We start from the raw sequence: 23,882 nt of genomic DNA, 5'->3' as shown, positions 1-23,882 counted from the left end.
ATATTTGCTTCACTGTCATTCAATGATATCGAAATTAATTACTTTCTTACTTATCAAATCCTTAATAAAAATGCTTCTTTTGTTAATGCAATGCGCTCTAATTGGTAATGACGTACTCTAATATAAGTGGCAGAGATTAAAATAACAATGAACATGCATAATGTTTACTTTCTCGGTAACTAGATAACCTTACGATTATGAGATTTCATAGTCTTCATTAAATTTTTTTGAAGTGGTCTATATGTAGAATTTTTCTTTTTAAATATCGATACGGCACAATATCGTAAGACATAAATCCATACTATAATTATTAGTCATAATTTGGCTCAGTTTCTCACTAAGTATTTTAATCAAATTTGATATGATACTTTACTTTATTACCTCCAATTTTAATTTAGTATGGAAAAAATGGTCTTATTTAATTCTGGAAGCAATGGAATTGCTATAAAAGTATACCGTTAATCCAGTATAAAACTGTTATAAATTTAGTTATCATCGAAAAGTTTGATCACAATATAATATCATGATTCACTATTTCAGAATAAAATAAGCTTTAACATAGAATTAAATGACGCCATGAAATTTTAAAATTTTTTATGATTGAATATAATGAAATAACAAAGAATGAAAATTTAGAGGGACTATTGTATGTCAATAAGAACAAAAAAGAATAGACTGAATTCTATAAATAATCTTGACAAGATGTTATGTAATGTACTTCATCAAAATATAGAAAGTTTGAAAATATCAATATTTGTGGTGCTTATTTCTGCACTTAAGCAGATTCTTCGCGATATTTTTCAAACAAGGCCACAATCCTCTGTAAAGAAAAAATTAAGTATTATATAAATACATTATTCAATATACTGGGCATAATTTACAAGCCAAATAAATTAGATTACCCTACGATCGAATGTTTGAGCGAAGTCTAGAGCAGTTTTACCATACTAAAGATAAGTAGATAGATAGGATTATTAGAAAGGCTGACATTTTAACTCAAGCAAATTATCTATATCGATGATACATGAAAAATTTACATCTGCGTATACGATACTGACTTCGTTTTTATAGCTTATATCAGCTTTATGTTCCAACAAGACTTGAATAACTTCTTCCGATCCGTTAATAACTGCAACCTATAGCATTGAATAATTATTTATCAAACTTTAAGGCTTGTTGAATTTCGCTGATATGATTGTATGGATAATATGTTAAAGCTGTTAATGTTATCTTACCATCAATGCAGTCTTGCCTTCAGGATCTTTATCATTTACACTAGCACCATGATCTATTAATACTCGTACCACTCGCTGGTTACTTCCAGAGGCCGCTATCAGATAAAAAATAAGTGGGTTATAACATATTAATAATGTATAATCTACTACTATATGACGTGGTCAATTTAAATTTATACTAGGCAATTAATCTTAATTCTAAAACTGAATGCAACACGGTAGACACTACTATCGCGATTTATCTTCACTCCGTTTGTTTTCTTTACAAGCTTTTAATAAATCCTATATCAAGCATTTTAATGTCTAAGTAAGCTTATACTTTAGAATATATAAATTCGTACTACTATACTCGTAGCCATTTATATATTAAAACATGATTTAAAATGAGATTTGTCAAATGCTGCTTTGGCCGATATGGCGATGAATCTTTCTAAAGGTGTTTGTTTATACTATCGTCATTACTGTAGCAACATCAAGTAAATTACTGGTAGACCAATTGTAGAACTGTATTACAAGGCTTTAATATAGATGTATGCAGAACTGTGCAGTGCTACTGTACCTGCTCTTATTATTGGAGTCCAACCAGAAACAGTATCTCTTTGAGTGACCTAAATAATTCATAAATACTTCATTTATGAAAAATTTCATAATTGCGGCGAAATGCAGAAAAGAAAGATCTAAATTAATCTATGTGTTAATATGTTGATCCGTATTTCAACCTTAGCCCCATTTTCCAATAGGTAACGGACTACATCGATATGTCCACCATCAACAGCCCAATGTAATGCGGTCGATCCTGGATGATAAAACATTTGCTATGAAATTATAGTGTCTTTCTATGCCAGTAATCATTACTATACTAGTTAGTAAGATTAACTACCAGACGATAAATTCGAGACTGCATCTATGTTTTATTAGACTCTATTTTTTTACCTCCATTATCTGTTTCTGAAGCGACGGCGCCATTTTTTAGCAATAGGCGAACAATCTTTAAGTGACCCATGAAACAAGCTAGCATAAAGCTAAATTTTTTTCATTACAAATTTAGGAATTTAGGAAATATAATTTAAGAAAAGCTTTTATTTTATATTTATGATACGTGATGTGCTAATATTGAAAAAAGGCGAATGTAAGAAAATTTTTAGGTAAGTCTTCTATACAGGTGAAATGAAGTATGGAGTCGATGTTATACCTGGTTTTCCCGTTGGCGTTCTTACGATTAACATCTGCATTATTGGCAATTAAAATTTCGCACACTCTATCATAATAAATTCATAGTAGTTTTATCTTCAATTTAATATAACTAAATTTAAAAATGATGTTGTACGATTTACATAATTCTTATTGATTTTCATTGAATTCAAATAAATGAAAATTTAAAGAATTCGATCGAAATTACAGTCTTACTCGTAGTAGCCTTTTTGAGCTGCACTCATTAAAGGAGACAAGCCATAGCGATCTGGTAAATCAATAATACTTTTGCTGTAAACCATGAAAAGAAATTTAAGCAGTCATGTTAGTTCTAGGATAGCTTTATGATTACCAGATAAAACTTATGTAGTTGAATTCAGCATACTAATCAGTATCTTTAACATATTACTAAAAAAATTCAGAGAGGGCTCTGGTAAGTAGAGATTATGAGAATATTTGCTTTACGTACTTTTCATCCAACAAGAGTATAACAGCATTTTTATCTTGATGATTAACTGCTTTGTGTAGGTCATCTCCTGTAATTGGTTTCCCTAGAAATTGCATACCGTATTTCAAATCGGTCACAAGCAATAGAACATACACTACTTATGACTTTTAAGATTTGAAAATTGTGAATCCTATATCTAGCCGACCCTAGCATTACTAGTCAAAGTTGAGGAATATATGTAATTGATGTTATATCCCAAAAAATATAGTTTGAAGTTTTATTTGAAATACTATTAGTAGGGTACTACTGTATATTTAACAATGAAGATAAAAAAAGTAGATGTAGACGGCGCTTTAATGAAGTAAAGACTTACAGTACAGTATTTAGCTGCTGTACAAAAGCATCAGTGATTACAGATTACTATATAGCTATTACTATCATCAATAGAAGGAAATCACAACTTCTCCCAACTCTCATTAATAGATTTATTAATTATTCTAACAGTATATGTCGTTATTAATTCTGCCAAGAAAATAACAAAACCCTTCAAGGATAATTCGTCATTGATTTCTTTTAAAAACCCATTAATAGTGACGATAATTACTGTTTCTATTATTATTATCAGTGCTAGTGTAATTCTATGACGAAATTTTTATTACTATTTTGGTGATTTATATCTTTTATATAGATACCGTATAACACGCAAAAATAAAAAAGTTGTTGATATGAAACTATGATTCGTAAATAAATATGAAGTCTGTGAATTTCCGTAATTCATACCCCTATGCCATTTTTAATCCATGTTGTTGTATTAAAGAACAATAGCTAATAGCCATATTAAATAAATTGTGTTTATAAACTAAATATTACAGTCTATGACCCGTTACAATGAACTTACGAATCAAAACTGAATTTAAGTTTGATGTTTATTTTATATTTAATAAATACGTAGGCAATGCGAATTATCTGCTAAATACTGTACTGTCTGTTCCATTTGAGATAAATATCTATTTCTTCGTAATTAAATCAATAACAGATTAAATACGGAAGCTATTTCTGTTCGTAATTTAGTGTAGATGAGGAATGAGGGTAATGTTATACTGAATAACAATATTAATGCCTATATGTTGTATAGCGATTGAAACCCAGTTTAGATCATGGAAGGAGTAATTGTTCTGTTATTGATGGTTTGTCTTCGACACGATAGTTCTATATTAAATCGCTGAATTAATCAGTTAACTACTGCTATCATAAAACATTATTATTATCTATATCTCGGTTTTGATTTTGAAAATTTGTGAATTCATAAGGTATGACAAGAGTTAAAAAGTAACATCGGATTTTAGTACGAGCATGCATACAAAAACACAGTATTTCTATTAGTTGCAGTCAATCTTACTAGCCAATTATCAAAGGCTAGAGGAATTTCTATCCTTAAGTTAATTTGTATGCAGAAAAATTGGTGCTATAACTTAATAATTAGTGTGATTGTATGCAACAAAACATACGTGTAGTCGATACATCAACTGCTGGACTCCATTCGCTATTTCCGTTGGAATTGCTCGCACGCAAACGATAGCGATATTTGCATTGTGCCTCCAATCCCTGAAAAATATTATTGCGAGCATAGCCACTGCAAAGATAAGAGAATAGAATTTGTCATGCAGTTAAGTTAGAGAAGTTACAATATTTTATCACTAGTTATGTTATAAAAAAGCAATCGTTTTTTCGATACAGCTCTTGGTAGCAATCCGAATTCATGCTTATTGTTTAATATCAAAAAACCATCATGCTGTATACTGTGAGGGATATTTTCGTAATACTAACGTATATACAGTTCCAAAACCTTTAGGATGCAAGCTTCGTGAACTGTCATCTTCTTGCACACAGTAACGTACTCGATCAGTAGAATTATTGTGTTTAACTTCACCATTAGTGCCTTCTAATGGTGGCTCATCCCAGTACAACTCAATACTTTGATGGGTTACTTTACCAACCACAGGTGGATCAGGCCTACAGGGTGCTAATAAATAGACATAAAGCACCGATAGGATTAAAAAATGATGATTCTACATTTTATAGCAACTTAACTAACTTCAGTTTTATATTTTATCTTTTAATCACCGAAATATCTACAGAATGAATCAATTACTTTAGCCATAATGAGATTTATGTTAATACCACAGTAGGTTAAAACAATAACAAAATTATAAAAAAAGATTCTAATTCTGGTAATTCTCTCTCGATAAAGTCAACACTTTGGAGTCTAATATGGTATTTTTTTAATTTTGATCCAATTAAGGATCTAATATATTACTCTGCCTACTACGGAGCGATGTTTTCAATCATCTAAATTTGTATAGCAACATTATATAAGCTATTCTACGGTCAAACAATAGGCTACCCTGGTATTTAACTTTCAGCTTACCTGCCATAGTTTTTGCTAGGAAAATCGATTAAATTCGATAGAATTGGGTGTACTATTCAAGTAGAGAAATTAGGGAATAAAGATCAGAAATATGGTATCAAATTTATGAAAAAGTAAATCTTTTACCTTTACTAAGAATGCAAGCAAGTTGCTAATCGTAAACGCCCCTGTACAAGGACTATTAATACATACAGTTACTATCAAAAGAACCTAATGTCTTCTAAATCGCGCTAGCAAACACTTCACTTTGAGGAAAGGCGTATCATTTTGGTTGCCATGGAATGGATAATTTAGCCCATGCGTAGTAAAGAATCAGCTTTGGCACTTGTTGCTAAGGCAATCATCACTTTTAATCCTAATTGGTGAGATTGCAAGATATATCTGGATAAATCAATAACATAACTTCTAAGCTACATAAATTTATTAATACATTTCGAAATTGTTTTGGATTTACTGTAATTTTTATCTGATATTCATTAGTATACTTGCGTAGCTACATGATACAAGCTCTATGTATAATCTAATGCAATAAAAATTACGATTCTTGGATACAAAGTCTTACTGGGATTACGAAATTAAGGTATATTTCTTACTGCCATTTTATCTCATTGCTTTCGTAGTTGCTATTTTAGTTAGAACACGTATTTTTTGTTCAATAATCATCGTACATAGAATTACTTCGTATAAACCGGAGATAATTCATTGAATACCTTAAAAATTACATTCACCACATAGAAGGTTCTATTTATCAAGATTAACGGATTAAAATAAGATAGTTGTTAGAACTTATTATACATCAAACTAATATATTCATTTTAAAGATTAATTTAGTGTTTGAGAAACTGCATCTTCAATGACATAATCGTCTCATTGCGTCTGTAGCAATTACTATATATGAAAATGAATGCAGCTAGTTAAAAATCACTTTTCATCGGATATAAGGTGACCATTACTCCTTTGCTGATAAAAAAATATCAGTAACTGTGATTGCAACATAGATAAATTAGAAGTATGGTGATAAATAACGTAGCTTTCGTCTATATAGTATTTCATATTTAATAGCCAATAATACACGTACGCTATTAAGAAGCTACAGTGACACAAATATTTTGCAGTTGTAATCTTTTATGCGGAAATATTACTGTACATTTTTTGTAATTTATTAGTGGAAAATCGTTGTTTTAGGTCACTGCTGATATATTGAACATTTCGCTAGATTTAGTCATTCCTGTATATTTTCTTTAATAATTATATAATTATTGCTGCATTAATGGAGCTTTAAAGTCCAAGCTATAGTATATTTCATTTAACTCCGTAAAAATTGGCAGCAACTGAAAGTAACATGCCCCTTTCTGGCTATTTAAACTTTCATATAAACAGCGATGATATAATAAGTAATGTGTATCATATGAGATAAATCTAGGGACTTAATAATATCAACGAGTGAAATCTCGTAAAAATCAAGAAATGAATGCTATTGGATGATTAATCTACGCTGTTTAATAACGTATTATAGATTAGTACAATCCAACATTTCAATATGGATAAAGGAGGCGTATTTACCGGAAATTCACCAGGCAAGTACTGTATAGAAATGTTATCTACAAGAACCTTTATAATTTAACTGACATCAATACATTTTAAAAAGCTTGATCAAACTCTTGCAGTTTTTATATGATAATTAGGTTAGAAACTGTAAACTTAATAAATTACATCTGCATTCTCGCTATGTTCCAAAATGAGCTCAATGCATACACCGTATTACGCAAGAAAAACAGGCATCTATCATGTCCTTATACGAAGCTTTAATTTTTGCAAACGTTTAGTGTCATTAAGTTATATTATTTATAAACAACTAACGGAGTCAACTATTATCTTACTATACCAAAACCATCGATGTAGCTTTCATGCGTGCATTAACTTTAGACTTCTTACCAAGTGTATCATTAGAAATTTGAGATTCCAAAAAATAAGTGTCAATAGTGTATGGCAACGAATCCTTCAAAACTGATAGAAATCTACTAGATTTTAGCTAAATCTGATAATTTCATCATGTAAACTAGCCTTGAAGTATGAGATGAAGTTGTTAGAATTAAAGAAAAAGGCTAAATCAGGCCCGAGTGAAGAACGAACATTTACATGTTTTGAAGTTTTGGGTAAATGTAAAATTAGATCAAGCTCAGTTTTCTTTTTTTATAGATAATTTAATGCTGAAATAATTTATTAAATTGGCGATATTAAATTAAATGCGATATCACATTTTCAACTACAAATAGAGGAGATATTACCTCATCTAGGAGTATTTCAGAAAGTTATCCAAATCTGCCGCGAAGAACTATTTGGTACGTTACTGATACGTATATTTCTTTTATGTCTACATTTACAGTACATTAAGTTAATGATGAGTTTAAATTACCTTATATTTAAAAGTCAAAGAATAGCAATCGTATAATTTATATTCTTAATATAGACTCCGTCTATAGCGATGAATACTCTTCCATGTCCAGAACTGTTCAGAATCAGAACAATCCCGTGTTATATAAAATGCCCTATTTTATTTTAGTTAAGGAACTGTATACTAGAAGGTAAAATGAATATGTAACAAAATACAAGTATTAATTTAAAATAGATTAACGTATTTTCTGAATTAGGAACGAAAACGCTGATAAATTAAAAGAAGACTTGAAAGATTTCAATAAAATGTAATATTTCGAGTTTTCATAGCAGTTAAGCTAGTTGTCGCTATCTTCATTATCTCATGCCTTCATTATTGATTAATTAGGATAAAGGAAAAGAATGAAGAGTTAGACGAAGCTAATATGCGAATTAAACGACTCTTGTATGATGTGGATTTTCTACTCAGATATAGACTGTTAACCAAATTTCTATAATCAGCAACTCCACTGATTTTATGACATATCCATCAATTAAAATAGAGATTTGCAAGCAGAATTTCGTAAGGAAATTGATCAATTAGAAGATAAGATTCAATCTAAAGACGAAGACTTGATTAGGTATATAAAAAATTACAATAATTATGACTCTGTTCTTGCCAATATATTTATATTATATATTTATTTGATCGCTTCTATTATCATTTATAATTAATCGGTATTTAAATTTGCTTATTATTTAATTCTACCCAAGATACAAGCTAGTTTGTTAATCTTAGACTTAATCTTAGACTGATACTCTATCACAATATATTATTAATGTGTAATTTCCTGCTCAGAATGAAACACGAGATGGAGAATAATAATGCAAGGCATGATGAAGTTCTTCAAAAAAAGACCAAAGACAGCGATAATTTAAAAGTTTGTATCATCACTTATTCCATTGATAGATGTTAGTTTAAAGTTTGCTACTTTTTTGTTATTTTATTCTACTTTATAGCAGCTAATTACTTTAATAATTAATCTTAATTTGTTATAACTCACTTAGCTTCAACTAACGAGGACGAAAAACGAATTAAATTACGTTAAAGAATTTCGTCGAAGTTACGATAAATTAGATGATTGTATGTGATATCTTTAAATGAACGCGAATTCTTTATACGTTATAAGCATTCCTTAAATCCCGTAATTTTTAATTCGAGTGCCTAATGTAATCATGTTTCTATAGCATTTCTTGACCCAGTCGTAAAATTTGATATGAAAAGGAAGATGTCTTCAAAAAAGCCGGTGATATCAACCAGATGGGTAGAGTTCTATATTAAAGTTAATTGTAGAGCGCTCTTATGCTGTAGTATGTGTTTATAATGGATAGAAAATAATAATTAACTGAGATCTTCTTCTTACTGACAATCAACTATGAATTACGTAAGCAATAATTCTATCAATATGAACTAATATAGGTGATTACTCAATGTTATTTACAGAGTCAAGCTAATAGCAATGCGGTTGAAGCTAAGGAGATGTTAAAGCAAATGTTTATCATAAGAAATCAAATCATTGAAGGTCTCTTAATTTTGATATGATCGTATAGAAAGAAAATTGATTGCTATATACCTTGCTTTACTTTAATATATATTCGTAAATCAATAATACTAATGATTCCCTTCGCAATTGGTTTAAATTGGAAAAGAATACGATGATTACATGGAAAATAGAGGAAACAAGCAGGCTAATGTTGAAAATTTAGATGCTAAACAAGCTAGAAAATTTAGTAAAGCTGCTAGAGAAGTACTGAATAAATATAGGGATTATTTTAAATACCTTTCAGTCGATAAAACGAATCTTATCATGCACTGTATATGATAGAGAAATAAATTGTACCCTTGAAATGATTTAGTAATTTTCTCATGTTTGTCTGTTACTATTTTAGTATGTCGATGTACAAGCTCGATTTAAAAGAAATATCGAAGACATTACCATTGAAGTAGGTCAAAAAAATTATCCAACTTTAAATTGAGCGTATTCTCATCTACGGTATGTTAACATTTCATCTTAACTTTTCACTTAATTCTCTCTCCTCCCTCCCGCCCCCAAAAAGATTTCTCTCTTAAAAAAGCAAGAAGAAGCTATAATAAATCAAATGAAGAATTTAGAATCTAATATTAAGACTAATAAATCCGCTACGTACAAGCAACCATCCAATACTAGTAAACCACGAACTCTCCGTGTCATGGACGATAGTGATGAAAATGATGAAGATATTGCTATTTCACTACCTGGTGGAAGCCAAGTTACTATTGATAGGCATGGTAGTGATAAAATAGTCAAATTTGATGGACTAATACCTAAAGAGGATCAAGACTTGGACGATCCATTTGTGCCACAAGAACAAGTACTAAATAAGTATGCGGCCATGGTAAGTATTTTAATCTTCCAGACTAGAGTGGTTTACCTTCTCAAAAAAGCTGTAGAACAATGATTCCTTATCTGCATATTTCTAGTGGAATAATTTATTTTTAATCCTTTCCTTGATAGATCTACGCTTCTACTGATAATGGTAAAACGTTTCTACCCATTACTGATGCTAAATTATGTACAAGTTGTGGCGAAAAGGTAAGAATGTAGTAGTTATTTTGATGCTATACTATATGTATATCGCCTACCCTAGTAACTGATCTCTCCGAAGGTTAACTCATGGTTAGTTAGCTACTGGCAGTTATCACATCCATTTGTTACAAATATATAAAGGCGAACAAGTCAATCTTGGATGGATTTAAACTTGAATATTGTCTTACTACTTCTAACTGAACGGTACTTTAGTAACCCTTTAGTTTTGACGGAAATAATATCGCATTATGGCTGAGTTAATGTTTTACCATAGTGTCTGTACGTAAATCTCTTCAATATATTAAATAAAATAGAGCCAGAACGACTCTGATATCTATGTGCTATGAAAGCTTAATTTGATCAAAAATTATTGTTTATTTTCAAACTCTAAACTCGTAGCAACAGTCTAGCAATTGCTATCCACAAATTGATTTTAATAGAAACTGATAGGGAAGTAATGATCATAAATATTGTAGTAGCACACCGTAGTACTCGTCTAAGTCAATGTGGCTTGAGCTTATTGTTATTACACTTTGATATTAATTCTGTATCAATTCTGCAATTATAACATTGAAATTAATAGCCGATAATAATTAAAACATGACCTACGATAATAGCGAAATTACTAACAGTGGCCATATGAGTTAGTCTCAGCTGAATTGATTTCCGATAATAACGCTAACGGCCTATTGAAAGAAGATATACTTAATGCATCTAGCAAACTTAATAAAATTTTCATATCTTGATGATTTACTTCATTACAGACCATTCTCTGTCCTCATAAAGTCAATAAGGATGCCTTCACAGTCAATTTACCTGAAAATTGTACCCATCTAAAAATTACTCGACCAAAGCTGAAATTTAGGCCAAAAATGTAAGGACTTAAGCTCTACTGAGCCTCTCAATACGAATTTTCCTTTTGCGGAGTAAGATCTTACGAAGAACCATCCAATAGCGTCTGTGATAATACCGCATTATCTTATAAGATTCACTTTTATTGCCAAATTGATATTTTTACTGTTCATTTTATACTTGATTTATGCTACAAAGTGCAACATCGAAAAGCTTTGCAGCAGCTAGTAAGCAAGTTCTAGCAATGTCTTCGGTTTCACGATTGCTTCGTCGGCAATCAGATGAATTTCTCAACTTACAAGAGCTATCACCTGAGGAGATATTACAGCCAGGGAAGGATAAACCTGGTGCAACGGAAGAACAAATGGTAAATATTGAATCTTTCATTGCTTTAACAATTAGAATGGCCATTGTGGTTAGTGGATCAACTTTTCCTCCATTTAAAGAGATTTCTACTCTGTGTATTTAATATAATATTAATCTAGTAAAATTGAATGGTGTAAATACCATACTATTGATAGCAATTATAGAGAAAGATTATAAAATAATAATGGAATGGTTGTATTGCACCTTAATAGAAAGCAGCTTATGATTTTATTTGGCAAGATTTCAATATACGTTCGACTTTATCACGCGAAATCTCTCGCCCAATTAACGAGGTAAGATTGATAAACGTTTTACAACTTTTCATTTTACATGTTTACGGATATTATAATAATAAATTATCCTATCACATCCGATACGGAGCTAACTTTAAATCATTACGATGAAATAATTTCTTAAACAGGAACGTGTATTATCGCTAGTCAAGCAATTCTATTCATATATCGTTTATCGAGATGAATTTCATACAGAGGATGTTCATCCATGCACCATTTCGGTAAATGGGATATTAAATCATGAAGCATAAACTCCCAAGTGATCATTACTGGAGCTATACCTTTGAAAATTTGTTTGCAAACTTCTTTTATCAATCATATTCAATTTCCTAAATCCTAATGTTCGGTTAAAATCTTAATAGAACTGTTTAATATTCAAGCAGAAGTTATTTACAATCATGGCAACATACATTGTACTCACTTTTTATTTCTAATTGTGATGATAGGACTCGTTGTATCAGTTTTTCTATGATCGCTACCTTGTCTGGGATGTTGTTTACCTTTCCATGCATGATTTCATACTAGGTCTAGAAACTTACGCTCCGACTAATAAGGTAAAATTTAAAAATAAAATGCTTCTTATCCGTTCTAGACGGTAAAAGATTATCCTAAGATTCAAAACTGATATTATGCGCTATAGCTAGAGATTGATTATACCGATAAGTTAATGTACTTAATGTTCCCAGTGTAACTATAACAAGGTAATTAATGTTTTAAAAACGCTAAAATTTTTTTTATTCTCTACGCTGCTTTTTCTTCTCTGAATTCCATGGTAGACTTTGCAACTGTTCGTACAAGAACTAGGAGGTGGCTTAGATCCTGTCTGCTTCAGATATATCTTATTAAATAATGATTTCATTGATAGAGTAAATTGGCAACAAGCAGCAGATTTTAAGGAATTTGCAAAGATAATTTATCCATTTCTCACGGTAAGCAGAAATTCCACTATCATTGTCTCAAAATTATAGTGTAAGAGCGTGTATACATGCATACCCTCACATCTTCAACCTTTCCCTTTAACACAGGAATTCAATTATGAATTCCATAGAAACTTTCACGGTAGTAATATATCACTACTAACGAATAGCATTGGTTAATTAAGTGAAAGTATTGGAAGAAAAGTCACTAGTGACTTGGAGATTACCGTGTTGATCACTAATTTTAAATTTAATACTTTTAACAAAGTCATGATAACGCTGACGACATTGCATACTGTATCTAATTTTGGCAGGTACCATTTCATTTTTGCAGATTAAAATCAGTACAATATACGAGTAGATAGTGATATTTGTCGTAGTTAGTCAATTAAGACTTGTACCTTTGCCATTTAGATGTGGGTATTTGCTGCAAATCGGAATATTTTTTATTGTACTTCTAATACAAATAGAATGAAGCCAGTTATCACTAAATTGGAGATATTGTGCTCGAAAGTGGCATCATCTCTTGAGAAGATTATTGTTCAGTCTTACAGTACCTTGTCAAATTCCAATGCAAACCAAGTAATATTTTTATTTATCTTATTTGCAGGAAGACGATTTGGATCAATTCATTATTGACTATATCTCATTTAGCGAAAATAGAGCCAATAAACACATCGTTTGTGAATTTTTCCTTTATGCAATTTTGAAGTGCAAAGAACCTCGTATCTTAGAGGTTTATTATTACTTAGCGCTTTTATTTCATGCCTGGCTGATTAGTATTGGCGATTGAGTTTCGTTATAATTTATAATTTATTTACAGAATGAGAGCAAATTGATTAAAGTATCTGCAACTATACCAAGTTGTTTAACGATCGATGAATTTATTGAAGCAATGGAAAATATCTGTCCTTTGGTATCAGATAGACTACTAAGATGGCTATATGCCGAATCGGCAGCATTTTGTCAAGAACCTTATAATGCTGTTCCTATTCCACGATGTGCACGTATCCTCATAAAACTTTCATTATATTGGAAAATAATGAAATTATTAAATTAGCATGGCCTTTAAAAATGTTGCATTTACGGTTTTAACTAATTTTTTGACCACATTTTGCACTTAATCTAATGTGTTACAGGAAATGATTGAGCTCGATCAAATCTTTAACCATTTTTCACAGAGATCTGTAGCTATTTAGAACTGCTACAATTAGCTCCTGTTATAAGAGAAACTGTAGCGCTAAAAGTCGGCCAGGGTTTATTGGATACCTCAACATATCGACGTAAGGCTAATAAGCAAAAGTATTTTCTATCTTAATATTTCTTTATAGTTTTGTAGTAATAACTGATAGGAAGATGTAGCGTAGTATTGCTGTCTATACAGACGCAAGATATCATACTATATACTGCACTTCGTAGGAATGATTATTGCAGTGATTATAGTAATGAATGGTATTAACGGTTAAGTAAGTGCTCTAAGCTCTAATTTATTATTGAGTTGGAATTCGAACCGCCTATAGAAAAAGTAGTAACCTCTAATTGTACAGATAATTCTAGCTACTCTGGTCATGATATCGAATATTAAGCGGTCTATCATGGCAAAGTTTGATACTACTGGTTAACCAATCGTATACAGTGCATTGAATAACTGCAATGTTTTGTTTGAAAAATTATCCGTTAGCATAGCAGCAATTTCATTGTGGACTATAATCTCACCAGCAGCATCTTTATTTCTACTAAATTAGCAACTACATCGACCCTTGATAGCAAGATAAATGACCGTCAACTAGATGCAGATAATTTTATGACCATGTCATCTGTCAAGTTCAATAAAGAGTAAGAATTTGTAATCGTCATTATGTTTATTAAATCTAATTAGTTCATCTTCAGACTACATTTTTGATGACTAATTAAACGGTACTCTGATTAGGGTAAAAACCACCGATGTCCGTCCAACTACTTCAGCGTAATGTGAGAAGCTGTCTGAAACTCAACGTCATTCCGATTTCTAACCATTCCTTTCTGGATGATATTGGTATTTTAGTAATCTGTACATTGGAAGGGTGACCACTTTCACATACGATTCACAAATAGAGAACATCAAGTGCGCAAATTATAAAGTAACATTTATTTTTAAAGACTAGATTACATTACACCATAAATAACTTAACTCAAGGGCTCTCTAAAGTTATACAAAGAAAGTTATACACAATACAAAGTGTAAGAAATGCTTTTACCGCTTAGTTATTTACAGTACGATCCTGAATCATGGACTACTAGAAAAAAATCAAGGTTTTATTCTAGTAGTCCATACCTGAATACAATTGAAGCAACTTTCATAGTTACATTGTCAACAGTACGGGAGCGAACCAATAAAGAATAATAATGGGCAAAAGAAATAAGATCACTATATCCTCAAATAACATGATGTAAATTTCAGCCTCGCAATCGGATATACTGAACTGCTTTGCTTCACATATTTCCTTTTGTCTCCCATCTCTGTTTCGATTCGAACCTTTAAGCAATATATGATATTTATGACGACTTCAATATTGAGTCACAATTAAACATTAACGATAAATGAAAGTATGTAATCATTTTATCGCAAGGATAGTTCTTACGTCCAATAAAGATTCCGCCTCTTGCGTTTTTTTTCTGTCGGAATGTTCTATATAACAGAGTTAACATGCGTTAACATTGTAAGTATAGGCGTAATTTGTGATTGAAATAAAGTATAAAATCAGCATTAACAGTTATTTTTTGTCATGAGTTGAGGGAAAAGGTCAACTAGCGATATGAAAGCGCATAAAGCTATAAGCTTCAATTACCACGCTCTTACCTGTAGAGAAGTTTCATACTTTAAACGTCTAATAGCGTTGGTAATTTCTGTAGCAAACTAGCAGTATACAAAAAACTCGTTGTTAATGAGCAATACTTTTATCGATAAAAACACCTTAGAAAAAAATTTTATAGCCTAGTGATTATCATGCCTCGAAGGATTACAAATCCCGAAGAGTAAAAGAGTACTTGAAGATAAGTTAATCCTATCAATCTGTGAGAGATTACAATCTACGTCGCTGCTTGATATAAAGCTTAGCTGTTTCACTGGGTTTGCATTCAACATACTTGTAGGTTTGATATTTGACTGCTTAGGTTTTCTGCTCTATCGTAATCACCAGCTTCTATTGCTTCGTCGATATCAGTTTCTATTTTCGTCTGAAGATGGAGGAAAAAGGTAAAATTCAGTAAGTTACTTTCAAGGTGAGTAAATTAAAAGAATACTCGTGATATTGTATCCTCTCAAAAACTATTACTAACAGTAAATCTACTTACGGAAGTGCCGCAATCATAGATAGTCTCTTTATAATTTTTCCTAGTAACTAGTATGCTAAGACTATGATAAATGTGATTGGCCTTCAAGACTGATGACAGCACGGTTAGATAATAAACTTCAACAACAGTAACCTACTTCAATACTTCATCTATACATCATCATAGTTTTCATTTAGCCTATTGAAAAGTAAGTTTACGCCTTTTATCGTCTTTCATGCACGTAAACACGTTCCATTTTAGATGATCGCGTCCTAAAAATATCAGAAACATCTCTACCCACCTTAGCTTTGTATTGTCGATCTGCGTTCTCTTCAATGTAAGGATTTTCAGCCTTTAATCGCTCTTTAATTTGTTGCCATTTAATAGCATCATTTTTAATCGGTCTAAAAAAGTACCGTAAAACAATTTATATCTATTCATAAATAGCATTTACGATAACTGATGTAAAAATATGTATGCATTCCAGTATTTTCGTTTCAAGTTACATGTGAATCATTGACTATACATAGATACATGGACTACATTTAGGTAAATATTTAGGTTAATGTCATTTACAGTACATCATTGGAACGATCTTTACAGTATATAAGTATGATAAAAATATGCAGTTTCTTGAACTCACTGGTGACTTTCATTTGATTGAACTGTCTTCTTATTTCGCTTACAAATTGCAGCAGGTATTGTGACTCCAACATCTTTCAGTGTATTCACGTCAACGTCATTATTTTGTAGCTGATTAACAACTAGTCAATCAATTTAAACGTCTTTCATTAGATATTAACCTTAAGAATTTATCCTTAAGGTTAATCCAAGCAAAAGAATGTCATCTGTACACCTGTACGGTACGGCGCAGGTAATAACAGAGTGGAATGTAATTTTAATTGAAAAAGAGAGCTCTTCACTATGTTTGGCAGTGTAAATAAGTCATCAGTAAAGTTACGTAATGACTGGATTTTAAATACAATTTCAACGAAAATGCAGCGAAGGATACTATTCCTAGTTTACAATTGATTATATTGGCAGCTTTGTTAACAACCACAGTATGTAGATAAAATCTACTGTGATAGTCATTCGTCAATTGTGCAATGAAGTTCATTAAACAAGCAACGTTATTATAGGGTAACGAACCATCTCTTGTAATCTTCTTTTTCAATTTATCCGTCCTTCTTTGATCTCCTTTATCATTTTTCCAATCTTTCCTGCGTTGTTGTAATTGGGCAAATTTCTAATGATGTTAAAATCGAATATCAATTGATTGATTGATATCCTACTACATTACGAAATTTTTTTGGTTCAGCCGCCATGTTTAGAATAACATCATTCAATGAATGCTATGTTACTGCCCTGTTATTGTCATACTGATTACAGAACTGAACATCGACGATTTAAGTTAAAGACTTATTCAAATGAAGATATCAGCGTATTCCATTTACTGTGGTATACAGGGTGAATACTTCTACAACAGCTGAACTGTTGATAGTAATAGTTGTGATATCACTCTCTTATTATTTCTAGACGGTTAGTCTGCTCGACTAGCATTACAATAATCGATTACAGGTAACTCTAGAGTAAAGTAAGGGCGCTTTGTGATGTAAAATATCATAAGGGCTAACCATTTATCAGTACATTTTAAATTATGAATCGAATTTAAAATCAATCCTAATGCAGTAATTATTTACCAGTTGTATACGTTCTGGCACATTTTTCAATAAATCCCGATCCGTTCTATTCGTCACTTCCTCGACAGATGGATTATCTGATTTACAATTATTACTGTGGGTTGGAGGTGGAACCGAAGAATACATTCCGTAATAATATTGAGTTTAAGCAAAAGTTAAGTCGTTGAATTTGTATCACACTGGATAATGTCTACTACAGTAATAATCACACGTATAGTCGTTTACTGGTATTTGTACAATCAGAAACATCGGCAACTTAGCGCCTATCTACGAACGTATTTCAGTCTTTGCTTTATAAACTAGAATTGAAAGTAAGAGTTGTATAGAATAGAGTAGGATTAATTGCAGACCATTTTTGCTTTACAAAGATCTCTATCCTAATGATATCGATCGACATTGGTCGGATGAGACAGTGATTGATTTCTCCTCGGTACGGTCAGCGGTAGTACAGTAAACATTAAGTAGTAAAAACTGGCTTGGACTTATGATACTGAACAATCTACCGAGGGTATTAATCGTAAAACTCTGTAAGTGAATGATTCATTACGATGAGATACAGTAACTTTTAGTTTATTGCTAGTATTCAACTAGGGACTAGAAATCGTCTACTAAAATGGGAGGGACCGGAAATGCTCGTTCACCTTACTGAAACTATGGGCATTGACTATTACACTGGTCATTTTAATTGTACCGGATATTTGCAACGGTACACAATCCTCTCCACCAGTGTTTTCCTAAATTGGCTGTCAGATTACAGGGAATATTATCTGCTAATTCTTATCCTTTTCCCAGTATTCCCCAGCTTAATAGTGTACCCTTCTTTTTACACCTGAGGAGGATTGAGTTTGGGGCCAACTTGAGGAAAAAGTAGGAAAGCAGAAAAAAAGGGAAAAAATTAGCTGGCACTGCCTGGCAGTACACAGTAACTGTACAGTACATTGTACAGTACAGTAGTGTACTGTACAATGTACTGTAGTACCTCAGTGAAAGTGCGCATGCCCGATACCTTCAATACGCTTGCATGATAAGAGGCCGGAATAGTTGCTCTCCTTTCATCCATCATTAAGTTACCAATTTAGTACTCTATGCTAGTGTAGTTTAGGTGTTATGGGGTACTGTATTGTGTGCTCCAATAGATTCCAACAAATGGCAAGTCTCACGTAGTGCCTTGAATTAGCTCGTTAAGTTTTCAAGGGATTTACTGTAAATTTGGCTAAAATTCCTCGTAAATACGAGTAGTTTCTTACACCCTTGAGCCTTGATATTTTGGGGGTAAATTTTTTCTGCAGTTATTTTGTTCTCTTTTACAATTTCGGATCAATATCATGTATAAAAATACGAATCTACACTATTCTAAAGTACTGTATCAACATCAATATGATACGACTCCCATGTATTTACATATGTATATGTATAAAATAACACGCATTTGATACATACTGCCACGGACCACTAAAAGAAAAGCGTTTTCTTCTATTGATGTTGATTTGCAATTTCAAATACAAATCATCAGCTACTAGTAAAGGTTCGGTCGGTTCAACCAGTCCGACATGTCTACTCCACTATTGGTCTTGGTAGGCCATGACTTTGACCACAAGAAACACATGACAATGTCCGTCCATCCAAGCGAGATTTGTCCAGAATGGGATGTATAGGGAGCACTGGTACCGCGATTTTCGCGTTGCACCCTGACATCTATAATTCTCGCCAAATGTCAATTTTTCCATATACTGTACGTGTACAAAAAATTATTTAAATATTTTAATAATTTGTAATTTCGTGACTTTGATGTAGGCATTTATAATAGTATTGCTCCCCATGCAAGATTCAAATTATACTGAACTGACTGTACTTCTAGTGAAGCTTAGATTAATTTCAGAGTGACTTTTAAAACTACAGTTGCTTCACACTGTCTTTTTCTTGGAGGCTAACTGGGGCAGTGCTTGTATAGTTTCGTGTTATTATTCGAGTGTTTTCTTGTAATTTCTTACTCTTTCTAAAATTTTGAGCCTTTAATAGTGTTGGCTAGGCATATTTTTCTAATGTAAAGCTGGCAACGGCTCCTTTTAATCGAAATATTTGCGATTCAAAGTGATTTGAATTAGTGTTAAAATCGGCGCCAATGTCGATTTTATACCGACCATGCTACTTCAATATTGGAATACTGTTAGTAGAAACATTTATACTTTCAATAATTCAAGCTTCACAAAGAAGAGTAGTGCTATATTGGGGTTAGGTACTTCAAATAAACTTCAAACAGAAAAATTAACAAATATCCAAATATACACCTACGAATATACATTAGATTACTCAAGAAATTATCGCTCGGAAAGCATGAAAGATATTGACTGGATGTACAGCATGGGCATGATTGCATTACTTCTAGCTGCTTGATACAGTACTACCGTATGCATATCCTTGATTAGATTGGACTTGTATATGACCGTGTAAAAGGCAATTGTGTCAGATCCTAATTAAACACTATCCGGCAAATAACCATATTCCTATAGCAGCTGGACATTGCGTAATCTGGTAGCCCACAACTAAAAGTGGATTAGGCTAGAACTGTTTGCAATACTAATTTGACAGGGACTATGGCATAATGTAGAATTCTATGATATTATTAGCTTCTGGGTATGCATTCTTTAGCTATACAGTATATAGCACAAAAATTAGCTAATCCAATGTTCCAGTTATTATTAATACTGAGCTTTATATACAGTAATATCCGAAACTTATTACAGTATTCTAAACTGCAGTAAACACACTTCATTCGATCTCCAGTATTTTTATAATTTTCTTTTTTCATTTCTTGTTTACATTTTTTATGGCACTATTCAATCTCACGAACTTACTTCAGCAGCTAAGTACTTTTAATTAAATTGTAATTTAGCATCAGCAAAGATTGCCCATGATGTCAGCAACTTTAAAAATGAATTATTCGCGTATTGTGAACTTTACTTATAGTCATACCTACTGTACTCGACCAGTTGTGAATATGCTAATGAAATATTGCCCAAATGACGACATCTAACTTCTAAAGTTAAGTTTTACCTTAAGGCAGAATAGGCCATATAAGCACTATGAATGAAATACGATTGAGTTTACAACAGCCAAGCTGTTGGCAGAGCATTTGAAATTAAGCATGGCATTAAAAGTACATGAAAGGAAAACATTGCAAACATCATTATGCTATCCATACTGAGGTGGATCTTGAGGTTGACTAGTGATACTTTTCATAAAATGAAGCTCGCACTTTGCTACTAATTAATTGACTTTATTGAGGTTGCACTGTACATACATTAACGGAGTAATTGAATGCTCGTGCGAAGTAATGCCGAAGAAGTCTTAAAACTTTCCTTTTTATAAGATTCTAGTTGTAATAGTAACGGGTCATTTTGTAACTTAGCAGCATCGTACTATACAGATATTTAAGTTTCTAAATTCCTAGACACGAAACAGACAAGCATTTTGATAACATAGCATGTTGATAATTCGTAATCTATGCTTATTATAACTTATAACTTATCTATTATAATTATAATTATCAGACGTGACATTACGCTACGGTTCGGACTTAGTGTATAATTGTAACGATACACATATTTTAATGATTATTCGCGACACACATAATGTAGTAAATGATCACGGATTACACAGAAACTACCGTCAATCAATGAACAAATTAGTGGAGGAAGCTTTTAAGAAATACTATTTGTAGTTTGTTAGCTCGGTATAAAGTGCACTATCTTCTCTATAGCTTCACATCTATCTCTAACCTCAAAAATAAAGATTGGAAAAGCATATGACATGTTTTCTTTCTTTTTATTCTGCTAAACATCATTATACTGTTACTAAATTCTGCGAAATTGGCGGTTTAAGCGTACAGCATTGCATACTCGTCTATCATCGTACGGGTATAATATACACCAAGATACAAACACAGATAAGTGATTCCTGTTACACTTTAAGCTTTATGATACATTAGCGAGCTCATTAAACTTTAATAGAACATATGCATGCCTGTTTCATGATAATATCAAGCAGATAGATTGCATGTGCATTTATTGTAAATTACCTGGTTTAGTAGATACGCGTAAAATTGATGTGCTTTTGATTAAAATCTACCTACATGAATCATTAATAGATCTGAGGCAACATAATTATAAATTCCTTAAAGAGTCGCTAAAAAGTTTAAAAATACATTTTAATCACCATGTTCCGTAAATGTGGCATGAGAATCCTTTCTACACCATAGGGTGTGCTACGCTACTAACCGAGATGCTCGTATGCTTGAATTCGTAGAAACTGCCTCAACTGCAAAACATATTAGAATTAACAAAATTAAACTTCAATATCGGTTAGGCGTGCCATTTTCACTCATTAGTTCCCTAAATAAATTCAAGGAATAAGAACGCTATAATCTAACTTTAATCTTTCTATCGCCGTACTATTGGTTAAATACATGGTTTGATCCCAATGGCTTAAGCTTTCCAATCTTGAATGATTTCAATCTGTTATTATAGCAATTCTATGAGCTGCTTAGAAACGACCTTTCATCATGTATTTTTGCTGTTCAGTAAATATAGATAGTATTAACCAGCACTGTTATACGCATTTTTCTTTTTCCTTTCTCTGCTTGCAGAATTTTATCCACTTTTACTCAATTAAACGAAGCAAAGGCTTTAATATTTTGATTTATTTTTCTCTTCAAAGAAAAAATGAAAATTAATCAGTGATAATGAATGTCATAATCTGTAGGCTTATAACTACCATAGCGAATTTCATGTCAACTAATTAGAAACCAATTCCTTCAAAAATAAAAATAAAATTTACAGTTATAGACATGATGCAGGTAAAAGTAAGTTGCGAAGATTAAAAAAGAATGAAGAATGAAGAAACCTCATATATCAAATATAAATTATGTGTGTCGTAGTACAGCATTTTATGGTAGAGTTTAAGGCAGCAAGACTATTTCATACTACATAATCATTACGAGATTAGCTAGAAGTTCTAAATAGATTGCGCCTATATAATATATCATGTTTTAAACAGTATCAATTACAATAGGGTACATGTTCACTTGTACAGTACTAGCAAATGAGAGAGATCAGAATGTAAAATATGTGTGTAGATTTAGGAAATGTAAAGAGAAATAAACTTAGCTCTTTTGAATAGTAAAATAAACAATTCAGTAATATAGATCGATCTATCTAAAACTTCCTGCACCATGAGTTAAATTTGCAAAGTGTTGAAATTCTTTATCGATAAATTGCAATCATTATGCGACATTGTAACCTTGTAGAACTATAGCTAGACATAATTTGCATCGTCTTAAGTTACTGACCGTTATTCTAGCGTAAGTTGATATACATAGGATTCCATTGTACTTTAAATAGTAACTGATTACCCGAAACTTAAAAACGCATGTACTGATGCAATATATTTAAATAATATCGTAGAGGATAACAAAGTTGTCACTGCCCTATGTATGTTTTGAATTTTATGATAAAATATTTTTTACGATGCCTTTAAGACATGCAAACTTGGACTGTTCTTTCAATTGCATTAATTAAAAGCAGTGTAACTGCTTTTGAAGTCGAGAGTAAAAATGTAATATTGCTTGAAAGTATATAATGACAGCTTAGAAGAATCACGATTTTAATTATATGGTTCATTGCAATAAACGAACCTTATAATTGCTGATATCTGCATCATTCTTTCTAGGAAGCTTTAACTATTATAGGACGAAATCAGTTTTCCAACCATCTATTACGAGATTTCGTTTAATAATTTACTCCTATTGAAGAAAGACGAATATGAGGAATGTCAAGTCTACTTCGCATAAAACTAATAGCCTTACAAATGTACATTAATAATGCCAGACATTACGCTTCCTATTTTCTTCTTAACCCTAAAATAGGCATACCTTACTGTTAATACTGGAACAAAAATGATCAAGATGAGAGAAAATATCTTGAAATATTACTTTAGAGTTTGTTATTACAGTATAAGAAATTTGTCGTTGTGTGACTAGAAATCCATTTAGTAATTAAGATTTCACTAGAGATCAATTTATCAATAAGCACCGTAATTGCATTGACCACACGATTGTTATGAGGTATAGCAATCATAATTTA

The 23,882-nt window shown here is 31.7% G+C and overlaps 2 protein-coding genes across 2 annotated transcripts; one reads left to right on the top strand and one right to left on the bottom strand.

The window, feature by feature from the left end:
- Positions 1 to 6,842: 6,842 nt before the first annotated feature.
- TRIADDRAFT_58487 (uncharacterized protein) lies at positions 6,843 to 14,048 on the top strand (the record flags this gene model as incomplete). Its single annotated transcript, XM_002114680.1, has 24 exons — positions 6,843 to 6,888; positions 7,366 to 7,458; positions 7,579 to 7,644; positions 7,773 to 7,887; positions 7,954 to 8,004; positions 8,085 to 8,141; positions 8,239 to 8,316; positions 8,535 to 8,616; positions 8,744 to 8,819; positions 8,924 to 9,000; positions 9,156 to 9,258; positions 9,386 to 9,483; positions 9,626 to 9,679; positions 9,794 to 10,111; positions 10,231 to 10,308; positions 11,067 to 11,176; positions 11,353 to 11,569; positions 11,733 to 11,813; positions 11,942 to 12,034; positions 12,260 to 12,367; positions 12,590 to 12,742; positions 13,341 to 13,466; positions 13,554 to 13,737; positions 13,912 to 14,048. 24 exons carry the CDS (start codon positions 6,843 to 6,845, stop codon positions 14,046 to 14,048), a joined length of 2,601 nt encoding a protein of 866 aa, XP_002114716.1.
- A 1,217-nt stretch (positions 14,049 to 15,265) lies between these two features.
- TRIADDRAFT_58486 (uncharacterized protein) lies at positions 15,266 to 17,868 on the bottom strand (the record flags this gene model as incomplete). The annotated part of the gene is made up of 7 exons (XM_002114514.1): positions 15,266 to 15,385; positions 15,570 to 15,626; positions 15,857 to 15,946; positions 16,344 to 16,446; positions 16,686 to 16,806; positions 17,192 to 17,288; positions 17,743 to 17,868. The coding sequence occupies 7 exons, from the start codon at positions 17,866 to 17,868 to the stop codon at positions 15,266 to 15,268; spliced, it is 714 nt and encodes a 237-aa protein (XP_002114550.1).
- Between the last annotated feature and the right edge of the window lie 6,014 nt (positions 17,869 to 23,882).

Source organism: Trichoplax adhaerens, genomic scaffold (genome assembly GCF_000150275.1).
Source record: "Trichoplax adhaerens TRIADscaffold_8 genomic scaffold, whole genome shotgun sequence".
NCBI classification, from domain to species: domain Eukaryota; kingdom Metazoa; phylum Placozoa; class Uniplacotomia; order Trichoplacea; family Trichoplacidae; genus Trichoplax; species Trichoplax adhaerens.
The sequence above is the reverse complement of the archived record's forward strand: the minus strand, read 5'-3'. Positions and strand labels throughout refer to the sequence as shown.